This window comes from Clupea harengus, chromosome 10 (genome assembly GCF_900700415.2).
Source record: "Clupea harengus chromosome 10, Ch_v2.0.2, whole genome shotgun sequence".
NCBI lineage: Eukaryota > Metazoa > Chordata > Actinopteri > Clupeiformes > Clupeidae > Clupea > Clupea harengus.
Window position 1 is genome coordinate 13,934,910 of NC_045161.1, and position 20,269 is coordinate 13,955,178.

Here is a 20,269-nt window from a genome sequence, read left to right on the forward strand (position 1 = left end):
AGTTCTAAATGCCTGTGATATGTTGTACTGTTGGACGTGACAACAGACGCCAAAGAAACCTAGATGTACAATTGATACAATCGTGAATAATTGCTGTGTCTTCTCTCTGCAGCTAAACTCTCCTGAGCAAGCTAGAGTGCTAATAGCTAGCGAGCTGTATAGCTCTTTTCTATGGGCTTTAGCTACAACTCGTTAGCCCATATTGACACTCTTGCTTGCTCAGGAGATAAGACACAGCACTTATTCACGATTGTATCAATTAACCACCACTAAAATAACACGGTTCATAAATCGCTGTTTGAATTAGTCCCCCTACAACATGCTAACGTCGTTAACCACCACACTGAATGGGCAAGTAACAGAATTATTTAAAAAAAAATACTAACATTTCCCTCGCCTGAAGTTCATTCAGGCACATTGCCTTCAAATATGAATTCAATCCATTTCGCTCGTGTCTTCTGAGGCTGGAACGTGATGTAGAGATCTGTGCAGCCCACCACAGCGCATCTTGAGTACTTAGTTTGCTTCATGCTGCTAGCTAGCTAGCTATTCAAAGTATATCCGAGCTTGGCAATAATGGCTTGCACTCTGGTAAATATGTAAATGAGTGTGGGCGGGGGGGGCAAGGCCATGTAGGGAACCTCCCAATGTGTTGTGACAGGCCAACACACGGGAATCTCATTCGCAGACTCAATCATGACGTTTCTGACCTAGAGGAACCATAACAAAGATCGCCAATGGTTTTTTTCCCAGCGTTTTTGGGTTGGTAGACATGCCAGATACCCAAATGAACGTGTAGAAGCACTAAAAAAAAGTGGAATTTTCATAATATGGCACCTTTAAGTTTTTTTTTTGTTTTTTTTTCAAATCGGCCCACATTTCCTGTAACTGACATTCTATACTGTATGCAGTTTTCCCTGCTTAAAGCATCAAAACAGCTGCATTGAATACCCAAAATAAAAATGTCATACATTTTACCTGATATACAAATACAATGTATTTCCTCCAGTTTTCGAAAATAGGTAAAAAGCATTTATTCACTCCATTTTTAAAAGAGCAAAGGGTAATATTTACAGAGCAATGCAACTTTGCGAAAGACTGTGAAACCAGGTCCTTTGTACATTTTGCAAGTGATGAAACTCGGGGCGTTCCTACATCAATGAGTAATTGGCTCATCAAGTCTACGCCGCAGGTCACGTTCGCACACACTGCATTTAGCAAAAGCCAAAGTTGTAAAACTGGAAGGTATAAGCAACTCTGCATATTCTAAATGATAAATCAATATACTAATTAATGATCACCATATATATATATATAAAAAAAAAAACACCAATATACATCAGGGTGGTGAAATGGGCACATACAAGAGGGGTTGTCTATACACAGAAACATACAGAAGATGACAGCATTGCCATTTCATAACAATGAACCACATGAGTTACAGACTTAATGCAGACAGTGTTGTTTGATGGACAGCCAAAGTAGATTTGGAAAAACCTATTTTGGGCAGACATGCTTATTTAACAAGATAAATATATACAAAGACCTTTCCAGAGAGATTTAAAAAATAAAAGCAGAAAATACACACACACACACACACACACACACACACACACACACACACACACACACACACACACACACACACACACACACACACACACACACACACACACACACACACACACACACACACACACACACACACACACACACACTTTGTTTTTAGGGCTGCATACAGAGAACATTTGCCAGCATCTGGATGGCACACAGGGGATCGATGATGTCTGCCAGCTTGTCTCTTCTGAGAACCCACTCTGGGGCAAACCTATAAATGAGAATCATATTGCGCATGAGAAACACATAATCCATCATTTATCGTAATGCGAGCGCTCGTGCGTGTACGTGTATGTGTGTGTGTGTCAGTCACTCAGTGTACCTCGGTGGCATCTTTGATTTGCGAGGGGTGGCCTGGACAAGAAGACTCCCATTGAGGGACCCGGTCATTTTCTGTCTGACCGTCATTCTCTCAGTGTCTTTTTTGCATTTACGCATCGTGAGATGGTAGATGCTGCGAAGGCGATCCAGAGCCTTGGGGATCTTTCTCACCTCCTAAGAAAATGAATGAATGAATGAATTAATCAGTAGAAGACCCTGGAACACACTCATGGCAGCTCTGTGACTGGGAGTCATACCTAGTAACAACTGAGGCAATCCCCTTTCTGGGGACAGGTGTATGGCACATTTAATTAGACAGTTGCCTGATCTTTCATGACAAATAACCTCAGGCTTTCCAAGGAACAAGGACTACAACCAAGGAGACAGATTTCCTTGAAAGATCATTGATACAACCTAGCCACATTGTGAGTATATTCTAAATAGAGGCTTTTCAGAGGCTGCGGTCGAAAAGTATTTTTTTGCTTAGGAAGGTTCCTAACCGAGTGAAATGACACTGAGGTATCCAAGTGGCACCGATGTTAAGAAAGTAAGCATTGAAGCACCTTTCCTTCAGAGATTAGAGAATTTGACCAGCTCTCATCTCCTTTAGCATACGGTACACTATGGACCATGCTTTACGAAAGGAAAGGAGATAAGTCCCACAATTCCTTGCGGCAGCAACAACAAATGTTCAACATGACCCAAATCAATAACATCCGCCGATGCATAATTACATAGCCTATTGTAAGTGCAGTCTGACAACCTTTACATATGTTTGGATCTCATGACGTTTTCCATCGAGGAAATACTAATTTCTAATTGAACCACAGCCAGGCTTTGAAAACCTTCCCACAATACACCTGAAATTAGATGAACTCTACTGTGGAGGTGAACCAATACAAAAGCTCATCAGCACAGTTCAACAAGTTGATTCTTATAAGGTATGGGTTTGTATGTGCAAGTTGGTTTCACTGGTATGACTAGTTTCAATGTACAGAGACAACAAACTAAAGAAATATAATATTTGTGATATCTGGCTCCTCTTACCGCTGCCCTGTGGCGGTCTTGCACCAGTAGGATCAGCAGGAAACAGGCCTTAGTGAAGATGCTCCCTCCCTTGTCGGCCATTTTGTCCCCAGCCTTTTCCCGGTAGATCTGCAGGAGGTCTAGGAGCATGTCCACAGCATGTTCGACTGCAAACACTGCCTCTATTGTCCTGTTGTACTGTAGGGTGAGGCATTTTAATATCAGAAAGGATTTCACACTACTTCCCTCTCAAGAATATTATAAACCTTATTCACATTACAAGTGCAATGGCTATGATACATATTTAATGTATACAATAAAACGAATTAATTATTCTTATTGTTGTCATTATCATCATCATCATCATCATCATCAAGTTTCCAATTGTGTAGGGGGATGAAGGGCAGACACAGCAAGCACTGTGTTCAGGGGGTGGATTAAAACTGGCCTACCTTGGAGAGGTTGAGGAGCACCTGAACTGACAAGCTGATGAGCTCCATGGAGGGGAGGCTTCTGTTGCAGCTCCTGATGAGGATGACTATTTTCTCCGTCGCTCCACTCTTCACCAGATGTTCACAGCACTCGGGCGAAAGCCTGGTTGCCGTGTCTGCAGAACAATGGATGAAAAGCAAACGTTTAACTTCCCATTTAAGAACTACAGCACGTGTAGCTTAAAACAGCTCGTAAACCAAAGTTTAACAGAAACCCTCACCCAAATACTTCATGGCTAGAATGATGTATCCAAAGTTGTAGCATCCCAGCAGATAGCCAATGGCAGTGATAGTCTTATTGCGCAGGCAGTCCTCCTCTTTGACCGACTGGCTGATTTTCCGGAAGCGATGTCGCATGGCAACAATTTTGCGGGTGTCATTCAGCTTTCTGGAGCAATGACCTCTCCATAAAGCCTGTAGGGAGTGCCCAAGAGACCGTCAGGATTTGAGAGGCTACGGATGGGCATGCAACAACTAATGCTGAGCCGCATGTATGAGGACGACTGAGGGCGTAATTTTTTTTCTTTACGCAGTTTGCAATCACCATCAGTAATCAATTAAATACACTAGCTCCAAGAAAGCCATTTTACAGCTATGGATCAGCCCTCAGTTGTCACCCCAAAGGTACTGGAGAAGTAGCTTGGACAACATTGTAAATATATCTACACACACTTTATGAAAATAATACATTTAATTAATATTTTAAGAACATATTAAAAAAAAAAAAAAACAAACAAAAAAAAAAATCTCTCTCTCGTGCTGCCGCTGGTGTACCTGAGCCTTGATGATGCCGCGCTGCATCTTCTCCTGGCGGCGGTGGAACAGCAAGCCCCGGACAGCCCGCTGGATGACGGCAGCCGCCCGGTGGCGCCTGGCCAGCCACGCCCTGGCCGCTCTCTGGGCCACAACCACCCACCGACGCTCCTCTAGGTAACGCTTCCGCTGCAGCTTGGCTCTCATCCACCGCTGGAAAACGCAAGAGAGGGATTGTAAAGTAAAAAATAAAATAAAATATAAAGCATTTAAGATAGAGATACAAGACGCTTAATAATGATCGTATCGCACATGATACTTTCATGCATCATGTAAATCAGAGTGCTGACAGTTGCCAGAGAGCCACTTCGGCTTGGTGAACAGGACCGTCAGCAAGTAGTCCACTGTTTGTGCCAAACACTCACTGAACTAAGTCTCTTAGTTCTTGAGCAATGGAAATGGCAGCAATCACGCCAGTGTACACACCTGGATGTAGATGACGGAATGTATCTGTTTTTTGGCCATTTTGAGAGCCTGGTGGGCACGGAATGCCCGCTGAATCTTAGCGGCACAGAGATGGTGGTAAACTGCAGCGGAAAATCGCGACCTCCTTTGGGCATTCTCTGCTTCCTTCATCTGGAGAAGCAAACCATTAATTACACCATGAAAAAAAAAACTTAAATGAATCTGACAAATCACCAGAAATTTGTGTGCCGTCATCAATAGACCCCATTTCTGAAGTAGACACCATTTCTGTGTCCAATCATCCGTAATATAATGTTTGGGATTAGAGAGTCTACTTTAAAGGATCAGGTTAGTAAAATTCTAAAGCCAAAAGGCAGATTATAAAACACAAATAAACAGATAATAACTATACCGATCTCCTGGTGAGCCAGCCACGGCAGTATGCCTGCAGAGTGGTGGCGGCCGTGTTCCTACGCTTCTTCTTCGCCTTCTCCAATCGCTCTTGGCGCACTGCTCGGAAGCGCCTCTGGATCTTCAGGGCTGCCTCGCGGAGACGCCCGAAGTACTGCTTCTGGGCATGGCCTCTGAAGTGGGCTTGGATCAATGTGGCTGCTCTCCTCTCCTGCAGATCATTGCATGGTTACCAACTTAATCACACTAACAGGGTCGAGATCTTAGTTTCTTCATCAATAAAGCCATTCAGGAAATAGTCTAAACACCACGTCTGCTTATCCCACTGGTGATGAGCATGTTCTTAATGTTCCATCTAATATGCATTTTTCTGATGCTTGCAACCATGAAACTAAAAGATGGCAATATTATAAAAAAAGTTGGTATGGGGCTGTGTTTTTTTTTTTGTTTTTTTTTTCACGACAGCTAGCCTACAGGTTGCTTTGGATACTTCCATGTAATACATAACATTTTCAAGTTGGCGGAACACTGACAAATGTGATTCTTCTCGTCTTACTGTTAGTGCAACACTGATAAATTGTCTACCAACATCAGCCAGCAATATCCAATCACGTGCTCTTCCCCTTTTGTCAGTTCTGTTTGTATGTGCTTGGTGTCCACTTCTCTGTCCCTCTTGAACAAAATAAATCCTACGGTCCCCAAAATTCAATTTCCATACAAAGCTACAGTACTTAGGAAAAGGCTTGGGTTGCAATGTTGTTTAACTGCTTTATTCACGACTCACATTTCTTCACCTCTAGAATAGCAACTTCATACACGTGGCAAAAGCCCAAAGGTAATTTACTGTATCTAAGAGTGTTTCATTTGTTTTCTGTTTAATTTAGGCTTCAAGTTTTCCCATTTGCATGTAGTTTGTATGCAACTAATTCTAATTTATAGATTTTAGTTTTTGTTAATAGTAAATGATTAATAAAAACAAACCGAGTACCTTGTGAATACGCAGTCTGTCTCTGTGGCCTCTCCATAAGGCTTGGATGGCAACTGCTGAAGCCTTCATGTTCAAATAGTTTTGGTGTTGCTGTCTTGCAGCCAGCTTGTCTCTCCATCTCTGCTGAATGAGGCCAGTGCTCTGCTGCAATGCCAGGTATCTGAAACAATCCATCAAAAGACAAAAATGTTATTCCTCTTGAGGATTCTGGAGATGTTCCTCATTGCAGGCACAGTATGCTATGGGTCTGAAGGAACTGGATTATGCATTACCTTATGCGCTGTAGTCTGGCCTGAAGACATCTGTGTATTGTTGCAACAGCAGCTCGTCGGGCGACACACTGTCGTCTGGCCAGGCCTCCTCTAAACCATGCCTGGATCTTCACTGCTGCCTGCTCCTGTTGAGCATATTTTCTGAGCTGGTGTTGTCGGAACGCTCTCTGCAAATATATAAACGAACCATCAGTGAAACAAATCAAATGAAGCAACCTTAGGAGACTAAATAAAGCCCAACATTATTTTTAGTGAGGATACCTGAATTAAAAGAGCAGATTTCTTCATTTTCAGAAAGCAGACCCTGTCTCTCTGGAAGTGGACATGAGCTCTGTAATGCCTCTGGATAACTGCAACTGCAGCCTTCCGACATTCCAAGTCGCGTCTCACAACTGTCCCCCGGTAAGCAGCCTAGTGGGGTGGAAGAGGTCACACAAATACACTTAGTAAAGCTTATGGGAACAACATTACAAATATTCCAGACTGTGTGGACCCAGAATCTGGTCATCATACAAAACTATTGTGCTCTTACCTGGATTGTGATGGCACTCGTCTTCAGTTTCTGGAACCTCCTCTGTTCAAGAGCCCCACGCAGGTGTGCCTGAACGATGGTCAGACTTCTGACAGTATGCAGGTAGCGATGCCTCTGCTCCTGCTGGGCTTTCTGAGCTCTGTAGCGCCTCTGCAGGACGAGGGCTGCACTGCAGCGCCTGAGGTAGCTACTCCTGGCCAAGTACATTCGGATGCCTGCTTGCAGCTTCACGGCACAGCCTCGCATCTGCAGGAACCTCCTGCGCTGTGTGGCCATGTTCACCACCGCTTGGATCTTGACGGCAGCGTGTTCCTGCTTCGCCTTCCTCCTAACCTGCATGCCGCGGAAGGCCGACTGTAGAGTCAACGCCGCCTGCCGGACCATCTTGAAGCCAGCTCGCTCCCTCTGGACCCGTTGGCACGACCGGTACCAAATCTGGATCACTGTGGCCGCGGCACGCACTTCTGTGTACCGACGTTGAGCGCGGTGAGCCCTGAAGGCGGCCTGGATGGTCACGGAGGCTGCCTTCATCTCCTTGTAATGGAGTCTCTTCACGCTCATCTTAAGGAAGGATTGGATAGTCCTGGCAGCCTTCATCCGCTTTGCCTGCTCCCTCGCCTTCTTACCTCTAAATGCTGCTTGGAGGCAGATGGCTGCAGTTCTCAGTTGTTGGTAATTCTGCACATGCTCATTTCTGAGCTGCAGAGCCCTGTAACTTTGTTGAAGTACGATGGCAGCCCAGCGCTGTTTCCTGAAAGACAACCTCTGTCTGTGCCTCCTGAAGTGAGCCTGGATGACTGTGGCTGCTCGGTGCTCTTCCGCAGCCCTTCGCCTGGTGCGAGAACCTCGAAAAGCTGCCTGGATAGCCACTGCAGAGTCCCTCAGCTTAATGTAATCTCGTCGAACACCTTGGCCCACAGCGTAGGCCCTGTAACGCCTCTGGATGATGATGGCGGATAACCTCATGGCCTGAAACTTGACTTGCTCCCTGTGTCTCCTGAAACCTGCCTGGAAGACTGTGGCTGCCTGGTGCTGTCGAAGAACCTCCATCCTAGTCCTGTGCCCTCTGAAAGAAGCCTGAAGGGTGAGTGCTGCATTCCGCAGGCTAAGGTAGCGCTGCCTTTCCTCCCTGCCTGCCTTCATGGCACGATACCACTGCTGGATAATGAGGGTGGAAACATGTAGGGCCAAGTAGCGTCTGCGCTGATGGCAGGCACGCAAATGGCTCTGCAGAACAATTGCAGCCTGGTGCATTTGGCACAAACGCTGCCTGCCTTTCATACCACGGAATGCGGCCTGAAGCATCACGACTGCCCGCTTCTTCCTTTGATAGTCTTCCAAATGTTTCTTCATTTCTAGTTTGGCCCTGTAGCGGTGTTGTATAACCTGCACTGCCCTCAACAGACGCAAGTAGTATGATCTGCAGATCTGTTTTCTGACGTAGGCCTGAATGACCACCACTGCCTTATTTTTCTGCTGCAAGCACTGTCGAACCTTCATGCCTCTGTAACATGCCTGAATAGTGACACAGGCTTTTCTCTTTTCCAGGTACTCTTGTCGACACTGCATTGCCATCTGCTGGGCCCGATATTGCCTTTGACAAAACACTGCAGCTGCCTTGAGTGCTAGGAAGTTTTTCCTCTCCTTGAAAGTTAAGTACTTTGTCTGAATAAGGGTAGCCATTTTGTGCCTTGTCCTAATCTCCTGTCTGGCTTGGTATCCACGGAAGGCAGACTGGATTTTCAAAGCAGCCTTTTTCTTCGCATTGTACTGCTCGGTACAAGAGTCCCGCTCTCTGTTGGCCTTGAATTTCTCTTGTAAAACCCTGGTGGCCCACAACAACTTCTGATAGCGTGTTCGGCAACAACGCATCCTCAACTGGGCCTGGATGATGCAAGCTGCAGAATGCATTGTTTGAACCTCACGCCTAGCCCGACTACCCCTGAAAATTGCCTGGACTGTGGTAGCAGTCTGACGAAGCTTCAGATACTCCTCTCTGACTCGTTTTCCTTTCAGATGGTGCCTATATTGCCTTTGTATGACTTCTGAAGCGAGTCTCATTGCTTGGAATCGCACTCTTGTTCTGTACATCCTGTAGTATGCCTGGATCACTGTGGCAGCCTTTTGTTGCTTTTGAATCTCTTTTCTCACGTTCATACCTCTGTACATGGACTGGATTGTGATGGCTGCATCTCGCAGCAAGTGAAACTGCCTCTGTTCTTGTATTGCCATCAGTGTGGCTCTGAACCGCCTCTGAATTTTTATTGTGATCACTCTGAGGGCAAGGTACTCCTTGCGTTGTTTGTATGTTTTGTATGTCCTTTGAATGACTACAGCAGCAGTGTGCATTTTCCTCACTCGCCTACGAGCCTGCATGCCCCTGAAAGCCGACTGCACTGTCAGGACTGCAGCTCTGACAACCAAAAAGTCTCCCAGTGCTTGCCGTCCAGCAACAACTGCCCGGTAACGCCGCTGGATAATGGTGGCCGCACATTTTGCTGCGAGGTAAGACACTCGCACCTTATGCGCTCTGAAACGGGCCTGAATGATTGTGGCTGCCTGGTGTTTCCTCTGTAAATGGCGTCTAACCATGAGTCCACGGAAGGTGGCTTGGAGCTTCACCGCAGCTCTCTGGACCTGCTGGTAACGCACTTGTTCAGCTCGACCAAGTAATCGCGCACGATAATGTTGCTGGATTACACAGGTCGCCACTCTCAATGCCAGATATTGCCGACGGCAGGCAAAAGCTCGTACGTAAGTTTGGATCACTGTGGCAGCCTTTTGTTGCTTTTGAATCTCTTTTCTCACTTTCATACCTCTGTACATGGACTGGATGGTGATGGCTGCATCTCGCAGCAAGTGAAACTGCCTCTGCTCTTGTATTGCCATCAGTGTGGCTCTGAACCGCCTCTGCATTTTTATTGTGATCACTCTGAGGACAAGGTACTCCTTGCGTTGTTTGTATGTTTTGTATGTCCTTTGAATGACTACAGCAGCAGTGTGCATTTTCCTCACTCGCCTACGAGCCTGCATGCCCCTGAAAGCCGACTGCACTGTCAGGACTGCAGCTCTGACAACCAAAAAGTCTCCCAGTGCTTGCCGTCCAGCAACAACTGCCCGGTAACGCCGCTGGATGATGGTGGCCGCACATTTTGCTGCGAGGTAAGACACTCGCACCTTATGCGCTCTAAAACTGGCCTGAATGATTGTGGCTGCCTGGTGTTTCCTCTGTAAATGGCGTCTAACCATGAATCCGCGGAAGGTGGCTTGGAGCTTCACCGCAGCTCTCTGGACCTGCTGGTAACGCACCCGTTCAGCTCGACCAAGTAATCGCGCACGATAATGTTGCTGGATTACACTGGCCGCCACTCTCAATGCCAGATATTGCTGACGGCAGGCAAAAGCTCGCACGTAAGCTTGGATCACTGTGGCAGCATGGTTCTTTCTCCTCAATGCTTGCCTGACATGCATACCGCGATACACAGCCTGCAACACAACTGCAGCTCGTCTCAGCCCGAGATATTCAGTCCTAGCCTGCATGGCAGAGTGGAATGCTCTGTACTGGCGCTGGATGACAAGAGCAGCTGTTCGTTGGGCCCTAAACCGAGATTGAGCCGCATGGCAACGGTACTGCGCTTGAATCAGTGTTGCACATCTGTGGAGCTTCTCCATCTTCTTCCTATGTGCTCTTCCTCGCCAGATGGCCTGAAGTGTAACAGCAGCATGCCTGAGCTCCAAGTGGTTGCTCCTTACTCGCTCGCCCAGAACTTTGGCTCTGTACCTGCGCTGCACAATCACAACGGCTCTCTTCAAGGCCCGGAAAGCCCTCTGGGCTACAGTCATCCGGAAAGCAGTCTGGATAGTCAGTGCTGCCCGGTGTCTTCTCTCCAGCTCTTTGCGAGTCTGTAAACCTCTATATGCCGCCTGCAAGGTCACAGTTGCCTGCCTCATCTTCAGGTAATGCAGCCTATCTAGGTCCCGCTGACGGCAGGCCCGGAACCATCTTTGGACCAAGAGTGCCGCTCCCCTCATCTGGGCAACCTGTCTCCGGACGAGGTAGCCCCTATAGGCACTCTGAATAGTAATGGCAGAGGACTGCTGTAGTTTCAAGGACAGGAATCGACGCCTCTGGGAGCAACCTCTGAACCATGCTTGAATGCTCACTGCTGCACATTTGAGCTTGTGGTATTGTTTTCTACATGCATGTATGCGGTAGCAGGCTTGGATCACAGTGGCAGCTTGATTCCTCCTCAGGAATTCTCGGGTCCACCATCCTCTATAGACTTTCTATACACAACAAAATAAAATGTAATTGTTATTTTAAATTACAAACTTTTAAAACCAACCACATCAATAATAATACCAACAACAACAACAATAGTAACAACAATAATAATAACAATTATTATTACTTGTATAATGATTGCTGCATGGTTACGGCAGGAAAGATGATGAGCCAACTTCATGCGTTTTAACAACTGCCGTGCAGCATAACTCCTCCAAGCAGTCTGGATGGCTATGGCTGCCACAGCACCCTTCTCTGCTCGTCGCCTTAACAGGAATCTCTTCACCACAGCCTGGATCTTTGAGGCAGCCACGTTCCTCAGCTAAGCAAACAAAAAAACATTAGGGAAGTAAAAATATGCTTCCATGCCAAACAAGATGGATTATATGCATGTCGCTTTTGTGGTGGAATTACCTGGTAAAGCTCAAGGTCTTTCTTTAGTCTGTACTTCCTCCATGCTCCTTGAATGACCCTAGCAGCTCTGGTCTCATTTCTTAGGTCCAAGAGACGAGTGCAAAGGAACGACAGGAAGCATATGACGACCTGAAATAATAATTATAATGATCAAAATCTCATTTGATGTAATACATGTACCAAAAAACATTACACGGTTAAGGTGGATTTCTAGGAATGTTTTGCACTCTTCAAGTGCCCTTCTGGATGTTACCAAGTTACCTAGCTCACTTCTCACCCCTACTTTTGTGCTGCTGGTGGATGGATGCTTTTTTTTTTTTATATGTAGGTTAACTAGGTTAATGTTACGGCGCCAAACATATTGGAACGTTTTGAGGAAGGGGAAAAGAAGCAACGTTTGGCTATGCGGCCGCTAAACATGCCAAGATTGAAGTATCTACTTATGACACATCCTAGAGGTAATTAAACGAGAGTTTAGGGTAGGCGACCCTGTCGTGCACACGTTATGTTTGAAGAAATATGTATGAAGATATCAGTGGTGTGCAGTCAAGCCCTTCTAAGCCTTCTGGGAAGTGGTGACAAAAATGGAAAAAATAACAATGTCAATATTATCAGTCATAAAAGACACTATAATTACAGCCTCAGCACTGCCTCACCTTCTCATTTGGAATGGTGTTTGACATGTCAGAGGGGTTGATCATGGCTGGGACTCCACCCAGGTAAGACACAGCAGAGTTCACCAACAGGAAATTACTCCTCTCGTTCTCCAGCAGCTCTTTGAAGTCCACAGAAGAGGATCCTGGGCCTATTAATACAGCAAAAGTAATGACAGTATGAATACATTGCGTTCACAACTCCCCCTGCCCCGCCCTTCCCTGTACTTTTGAATGAACTGAAGAGCTCATGGTAACATCAACTTAAAAGTGAAAACCAATGACTGCACAGCTCCTCCACTTCATATTTATATCCTGTAAATATCTATTAATATTTATTATTTCAATATTTTTTTTACTTTTTTTATATATTTTGTATACATTTTATTTATATATCGTTTTTCTTATGTATAGTACTTATTATGTTTTATGTTTATTGTCTGCACCAATATGCCAAAACAAATTCCTGGTAGGTGTAAACTTACTTGGCAATAAATACAATTCTGAATCTAAGTTCTGATGTTCATGTAATCATATCTGTGGGTGTTTCACACACTTCAACACATCACTTCAAATGTGTACCGCTTCATGGATGAAAAACGTTAGTCGTTTTGGAGCCCGGTCTTTTGAGCCATCTCATTAATCAATAACAACATAGCTTCACTCTTACCATTCTGTGTCACAGGGCCCTCATTGATTGATGTGTCTGAGTCGCTGCAGGAGCTGTCGAGCTCCACTCGGCCGCGGTGGCCACACTCTATCGTCTGAGTGGTCTCCTGCCGGACTTTCTCCAAGGGCAGCTGGCTGGGGTGGTAGTGGTGGACCAGATGGCAGAGAATTCGACCATCCGAGAAGGACACTGTGAAGTTCTCAGCCTTGAAAATACAGGAAAGAGTACCGGTAAGGAAGGGAAAGCAAATGAGACCGTGACAATAAGAAACAGACTATATATAGGTCACACACCAACGCCATGGTCAAGCAGATAGCTTACCTTTAAATTGTAGAACTCACTGACAGCATTCACCCAGGCCATGAGCAGTGTGATCTTCATGCTGCTGTGTTTGATCTCAGGCTGGGATTTCATCACCTTGAGCGGGATGCTTTTATCTGTCCGAAGGGAATTCAGCTTCTGCTTCATTTGCCACGTTCTCCTGAGGAAACTGATTTCCTCTTTCAGCTGCTCTTCGTCCAGCAATACCTCCACCTAAACAGGAGAATGTAAAAATGTACAAAGTAGAGTAATTTAATTAAATAGCTTTGTGACACCTTGTAAAGAAATAATTGCTTCTTGAATGCAGCAGAAAATCAATAAAACAAATATTGGAGTGAAGGCACATTAAGTCACACCTGGAAAGCAAAGATGATTTTCCACAGAAGATTGAGAGTTTTCTCTCTGTGTCCATCCACAATGTCTCTTGAATCGATGGCTGTACCTGCATGAGAGTATAGTCTTTGTCGTAATACAGTAACACCACACCAACCCCCAGACACACAATTACAAACAAATATAACATTTGATTGCACTGTTCCCTCTTTTTCATTGTAAAAAGTGAATACAACAAAAAAGAATGGTCACTCACCATGTTCTTCTTTCAAGTCCACCCCTTTCACTTTCAGCACCTGAAAGGCCAGCTCTACATTGTGGACTTTCTGGAGGCGGCTGATAACAGGCATCCTAAGCTTCTTGGACAAACTCCAGTCCTGAGTAAAGAGTTCCATGACACGCCTGATGCAGAGAGATGAAAACATGCACTTATGGAACCAGCATGCCAACATTTGTTATGAAAACCAGTACTTATAATTAAATCAAGTTAACAACCTTGCATTGCCATTTGACAATACCAAATGTATACAACCTTTTGGTTGCCAGTGAGCATGGGCCTGGTCTTACAGTAAACAAATGGTCTCAGCCAAATGTTTAAAGCTCCTAGAGCAAGCAGACTTCAACATTTGGTAGTTAGTTCTGGAGCAGGATGACTTACACCAAACGAATTCCACATCGAAGGTCTGTGGCCAAATTGCTCACAGCAAAGTTAAACTCATCCAGAGGGGTTTGGACGTGGGACACGGCTAACCCCAAGTGCCCGAGGTGTCGAGACAGAATCCCTTCACCGCTGAGGAAATCTCGTGAGAAGGCCAGCAAAAGATCCTTACTGGTCTACAAAAGACAAAAAAAAATTAATACAATGCCGTTATACTTTAATAATGCTGAAGACAGAATTATGCAGAGGTAACAAAACACAAAAACTAAATTCTACCTTGAATTCAGCATCCATGCAAAACAGACAGGGGTCGTGTTCGATTAGCCGCGACTCTTTGGCTTTGTCCAGGAAACAGACCAGCAAGAGGAGCTTCTTTAGAGTGAAGCGTGACAAGGCCTCCTCGTGGCCTGTTGAAACAATCACATTACATGCTGCTTAATTAGGGAAATCATTCAGGTTTATTATTTAGTGAAAGGAAACATGGTGTGTGCAGCTGAATTTAAGATGCCAAGATGCCACATGACAAAAGAAAAGTCCTTGGAGTCAAGCTCGTGACCTGGGTTATTACAGGAACCATAGTGCTGGTAGTTCTTACCGTCTCTGTACAAGTTAGGGACTTTAGCATGTCTGTATTCTGCAGCTATGTCAGGATTCCACAGCAAGCGTCCAAGAATGAACATAGCCAACCCCATGACATCATTGTTCCCCTCCAATGAAATCAGCTCGCCATAAATTGTCTAGGGGAAAATAGGTGACAGCATGATGAGTCATCATAAGTCATATTTAGACCACAGCACATCTAAAGACAACCCGAAATCCACAGTACCTCCATTCCAATACGCAGCCAGAGAGGATTATAGGACAAAAGCCAGTTAAGAACTTTTTGTCGCTCTCCTGCAAGAAGAAATAAAAAATAGATTATACAATTAGCAGAATCTATGACTACAGCGAAAGCCAAGTTGGTTTAGAGTGCTTTGTACAATGAATTACACCTAAAGTTACAGTTAATTTTCACACACCAAGGTCCTTCCACAGGTGTCGGTCTTTGCGGATGAGCAGTCTTTTGGCCTCCACCTCTATCTCCAGCCTCTGGATGGCCTTCACCATGGTGTCCGAGGTGAACAGCTGGCATGCAGAGCGACGCAGGCGGTTCAAACGTCGGCGGGCCGTGTAGGTTCGCAGCGACATCTCCTCTTTGGTTGGTGCTTTGGCGACAGCAAACTTGTGGTCTCCCGTTGTCAGTGACAGAGCGTTCACTACACATACAAAATCAACAGGAATATTTAACATCACAAGCACACCAAACAGATCAGTTTAGGGCAGGAGTATGATGTAGAGTTTGGTACTCAGTGTTCACATCAATGATTGGTCAGCAGACGCATGACCTGGTAAATGTATTAACATAGGAATGCTGTGATTCATTCTCCAATGTTGCCATCACACTACAACTCCCATGCATATAATTTCAGACTAATGAGACAACATGGGAGTTAACCCATTAAGTTCCACTGTTGACAAAACATTGCTTAAAGCCAATTTTAGGTCTTAGCCTGGACTGGAACATGAATGCCTGGAGTGACAGCGCTATGACTTCAAACACAATACATTTCAACAAACATCTGGTGGCAAACACACCTTTGGTAACCTCTGTGGTGACCCTGAAGTCATCTGGCGTGAGGACATAGTTTATCCACCAGGTGAAACCTTGTTCCTGCTTCTCAAGCCACCTTTCATCATAGAACATGTTTTTGGCAGCAAATGGCATAGGGTGCCGTGGTATGACTGTTGAAAAAACAAAAGTGAGTCAATATAGTAAAGAAAACACAGGCAAATGCATATTTGCAAAGAGATGTGGATGCAGTCACCTGTTTGGGCTGGCTTTATGAAGGTCAGCTGTGACTGTGCCACAGCGATGACTTTTGACTTCTTCATGGAACTGGACAAAGACTTAACCGATGGAGCTGTGTTTGAAACACGTTTGAATATAAATACAAAAACAAACATAGATGTAGATTTACAATGCAACCCTTTCATATTCAACTAACAGAGGCACATCTTCACCTCGCTGGTTTGTCTTCGGGGGCGGTGGCTTGGACAGAGGCCTTGGGGTCCTTCTGATCGTGCACGACCTTGAGCTTGGCACTATTTAAAAAAAAAAAAATTAAACATAATAATAATCAATACTCAGTGTGAGGGACCGAGGCGGTCAGCCCACGTTAATGGGATGTGGGCGACTGGACTTGGTTTTGATGTGGGGGAAAACGTGCAGGAGATGGTGGAGTTTCCATACAATATATTTATTTACAGGGGGACTATTACTCAAGTAACCTGCACCCTGGGCACCTGCTTGAAATTTAGGCCCAAATAGCAGCACCTTCTAGGCCCAAGCTAGCCCCCAAACTATGCACAAGGCATACAAACTAAGCACATAAACTAGGCACACAACAAAGCAAACATAAATTAGGCACACAACAAAGCAAACATAAACTAGGCACAACACTAGGCACACAAACTAAACACACAACAAAGCAAACATAAACTAGGCATTTACATTTAGTCATTTAGCAGACGCTTTTATCCAAAGCGACTTACAATACACATTTTACATTTACACTAATGGCACACTGCACATCAGGAGCAATTAGGGGTTCAGTGTCTTGCTCAAGGACGCTTCGACAGGGAATCGAACTAGCAACTGATGACCTTCTGATTACTAAACGACTTCTTTACCTCCTGTACCACTGTCGCCCTCGCACAAAGAAACAGTGTCCACACAACTAGACACAAACACTTCACCTCACCTATGCTCTCCATAGTTCTCTCTCAGTGCTCCTGAGGCACCCTTTACATAGTACAGCCACCTGGGCTAAATTGGCCCAATTAGGCCTCCTAGGTCCAACCACTGTCGTGGGGAGCCCGGACCCAACCATTGTGGTGGGGGAGTCCACCCCACATTAGGGCCAAACTTCTCTCCAGAGTCACGGTGAGAAGGGGGGAAATTCACCTTCTCACACTCAGTAATAATTAAATTGATCGGTCTTGTTTTTACTTTTTACTAGTGGGTAAGTCACTCACAGCACTTTAAATAATGTTAGCTGTCAGTTTTCCTGACTTCAAGAAATATGGTTTTCTGACCATGCTTACCTGGCAAACCTAGAGAAATATTGTATAATCTGTGGTTTAATTCAGTTTCATAAACTGCAATGCAATCTGTAACATTTTGACAGCTCTAGAGTTCTATGACACTTGTTTCTTTTTTCAGAATCGAAAAATGTATCCAAAGGGTGATAATGTTGCCTCCCCAACTAGGACAATGTCTGCTACAAAACAACAAAACAATTCTCTCTGGGACTAAAATATTGCATAATATGAATTATTATTAAGTGCCAAAACAACATAATAATATATGAATTTTATATATATATATATATATATATATATATATACACACACACACACACACACACACACACACACACTCTGTACACTATGTACTCTCTGCATGTGTATTCTACTCACCAGCTGCTTTAGGCTGCTTCTGCTGCACTGTGGATAGGGCCACAGGACCTTTCTTCGGAACTCTGCTGTCAGTCACTGTCTGGCCGCTCTGTGGTTTGCTTCTCTTTACCTCAAACTTTGCATCCACGGCGTTCTCCCTCAGGAACTCATCGCTCTTTCTCTTTTTCCCCAGATGTGGTGGCAAAGGCTTGTACACAACAAACTTTTCTTGCTCTTGCACATCTGGAGATGAAACATCACACTGGACAGTCTCGTGTGACCAACCTGCTGATTGGCTGGTTGAACTGCTGGAGGGTGGCATTAGCGTTGGTGTGGTGACCAGAGGTGAACAGTGGGAAAGGGTTGAGGCACAATCTGAAGATGAACCAGAGGCTCCAGAAGAGGACACCGAGTACGTGGGGCTGTCAGGTGTGCCCTGCCTGGCGTCTAAATCAATCACAGGCAGACCACCTGTATTTCTCATAGGCTGGTGGACCGACTCCACCTGATCGAAGCTGGGCAGCTCCTCCTCCAGGAGTTTGCGCCGTGATGTTTTGATTCTGCGCTCATGGCGACTGCTCGCTGGTCGGGGTGCCGCTCTGCTTTTGGTAATCGTGACCGAGCAGACCGGAGGCCTCGCAGGAACAGAACCTTCACAGCTGACCTCGTCTCCCTGTCCACGTTCCGAGGCTAGTTTGGGCTTCACAAAGAAGGTGAGCCGGGGCTCGGCAGGGTTCAGCAGAGAGGGAACGTCCTCACTTGCCTCACGCTCTCCCAAGTTATTGCTCAGGCCTCCCTTTTCAGACTCCAGGGAATCAGAGAAGTCAAAGCTTGAACAAGCGTTTGGAGGGCTAACAGGCTGACTGAGATCAGAGTCAATGATGACCAAAGCTTCTTTCAGTGACATCAAAGGTGATCCAGACAATGGTACCTGATCTGAGACAGCAACTACTGAGTGTGTTTTAATCACAGGTAGAGGGCTTTGAAAAGCCTGGTTTTTACACCTAAATGTGGTTGCAATAGGAGAGAGTGTCTTGTTTAAAACTCTGCGGTGGGATAAACCTGTGGGAGTCTGAGGGGTGTCTGTTGTGGGAGGCACAGCTAAAAGTTTGTTAGCAGGAATCAACACCAGATTGGGGGAGATGCTTTGATAGATGTTTTCGATGTTGTCCTGAAGGGACATCTTCGAGGACTGGGGTGTGCAGGGCTTTTCCTGAGGCAAATTTTCATAGCCAGGTTTTGGTCTAAGAGAAAGCCTCTCGATGTTACACGGAGACAAGGGGTTCCTCTGCTTCTCCCTTTTGTACTGAGGTTGTCTAGGAACATGAAAAGTTTTGTTTGCTGCTTTATGTGGTTTCTTGGTCCGATATGAGACCGAAGAATCTGTCTTCTTGTTTTTGATGGAGTCCCACAGACTTTTCTGAAAGGCAGAAAAGAAACCATTTCAACCTTTTCAGCCCATTGAAATATATTCTCTGAGCCACCGCCTACCGAGAGTTGACGTTAGCCAAATAAATCCTTAATACTCACAATACTGACTAAGATGAAGAAAACCTAGTAACCAACGTACCTTTTTCTTTTTTGGTGCCTCCACTCTGCCCAGCAAAACTGCTTGATGCTTAACAATTCCATTTGCTATAAATGTAATAAGTTCTCTGACGCCCCCCTCCTCCGCGGGAGTCCAAGTTATGGTCAAGATGGTACTACCACCGGGCTAAAGAATGGTAAACAGACTCAGTTTAACATTGACATGTTCTAAACTCATGAAGCTAACATTTTTTACAAAACACAAGTGTAACGCCAGAATAACGTTAACGTTAGGTCTTGCTCGCTGGCATCAGATAACGTTACTTTGCTGGCACTCGGTAAAACCCAAGGATAAACTTGGATTAAATTATTAAAATGTGTCCAGTAATAACTGCTAGCAAACATTAGCGACAATAGACAACCCAGACACGCTAGCTAACATAGCTTAAATAACTTTAACAGGTTAACTTTAATATTGCTAGTCTAGGATAGCTTCGTTAAGGTTACTCACCTCAATTGTGAACTTGGTTTGGTCAACTGAGAATCCTTTTGAAGAGGCAATTCTGTCGACGTTCACGTCGATGGGAGCCTCATCGGTTGGATTGTCAATTCGTAAAAGGGATGATTTAGATGAGCCCAATTTAACAGTGCCAAATGACACAAACGGAGCTGTCGAAAACCTAACTAAGCTCAAGACAGGAATCGAGTCTTTGTTTTCCTTATTTGTGTCCATGCCACTGCCACTGAATTGAGAATCTTCAGGCAGGCAGTTTGTAGGACTAAACGCCATTAATTCACCTTTTGGAAGAACCGATGACATCTTTCAAAACTAAACGATGGATTCTAAATAAACTGCATTCTATCGACAAATAAAGCTAAATGCATTGCGATCTAAATCCCTCAGTTGCACATACAACGTTGTTCAGAAACGTATAAACAAGCTGACGATCAACCTGTTGGAAACACACGGCAAGTATGTAGTTCCTGAATCCTCTACTCAATTTGAATTTTGCCACGACATTGCTAACCAATTA

At 45.0% G+C, this 20,269-nt stretch overlaps 1 protein-coding gene across 1 annotated transcript; it reads right to left on the reverse strand.

Annotated features, from left to right (window-relative positions):
- Positions 1-1,652: 1,652 nt before the first annotated feature.
- Positions 1,653-20,233, reverse strand: aspm (assembly factor for spindle microtubules). Its single transcript, XM_031575463.2, has 30 exons — positions 19,747-20,233; positions 19,279-19,422; positions 17,730-19,128; positions 16,272-16,352; positions 16,076-16,171; positions 15,846-15,992; positions 15,230-15,466; positions 15,037-15,104; positions 14,806-14,947; positions 14,487-14,617; positions 14,211-14,386; positions 13,809-13,954; positions 13,576-13,661; positions 13,220-13,432; positions 12,899-13,103; positions 12,232-12,380; positions 11,576-11,704; positions 11,289-11,483; positions 6,877-11,163; positions 6,606-6,755; positions 6,345-6,511; positions 6,073-6,232; positions 5,086-5,295; positions 4,695-4,844; positions 4,230-4,421; positions 3,677-3,869; positions 3,417-3,571; positions 2,986-3,162; positions 1,940-2,112; positions 1,653-1,828 (listed from the first exon to the last, which is right to left on the reverse strand). The coding sequence occupies exons 1-30, from the start codon at positions 20,053-20,055 to the stop codon at positions 1,726-1,728; spliced, it is 10,170 nt and encodes a 3,389-aa protein (XP_031431323.1). The 5' UTR covers positions 20,056-20,233; the 3' UTR covers positions 1,653-1,725.
- Positions 20,234-20,269: the final 36 nt, after the last annotated feature.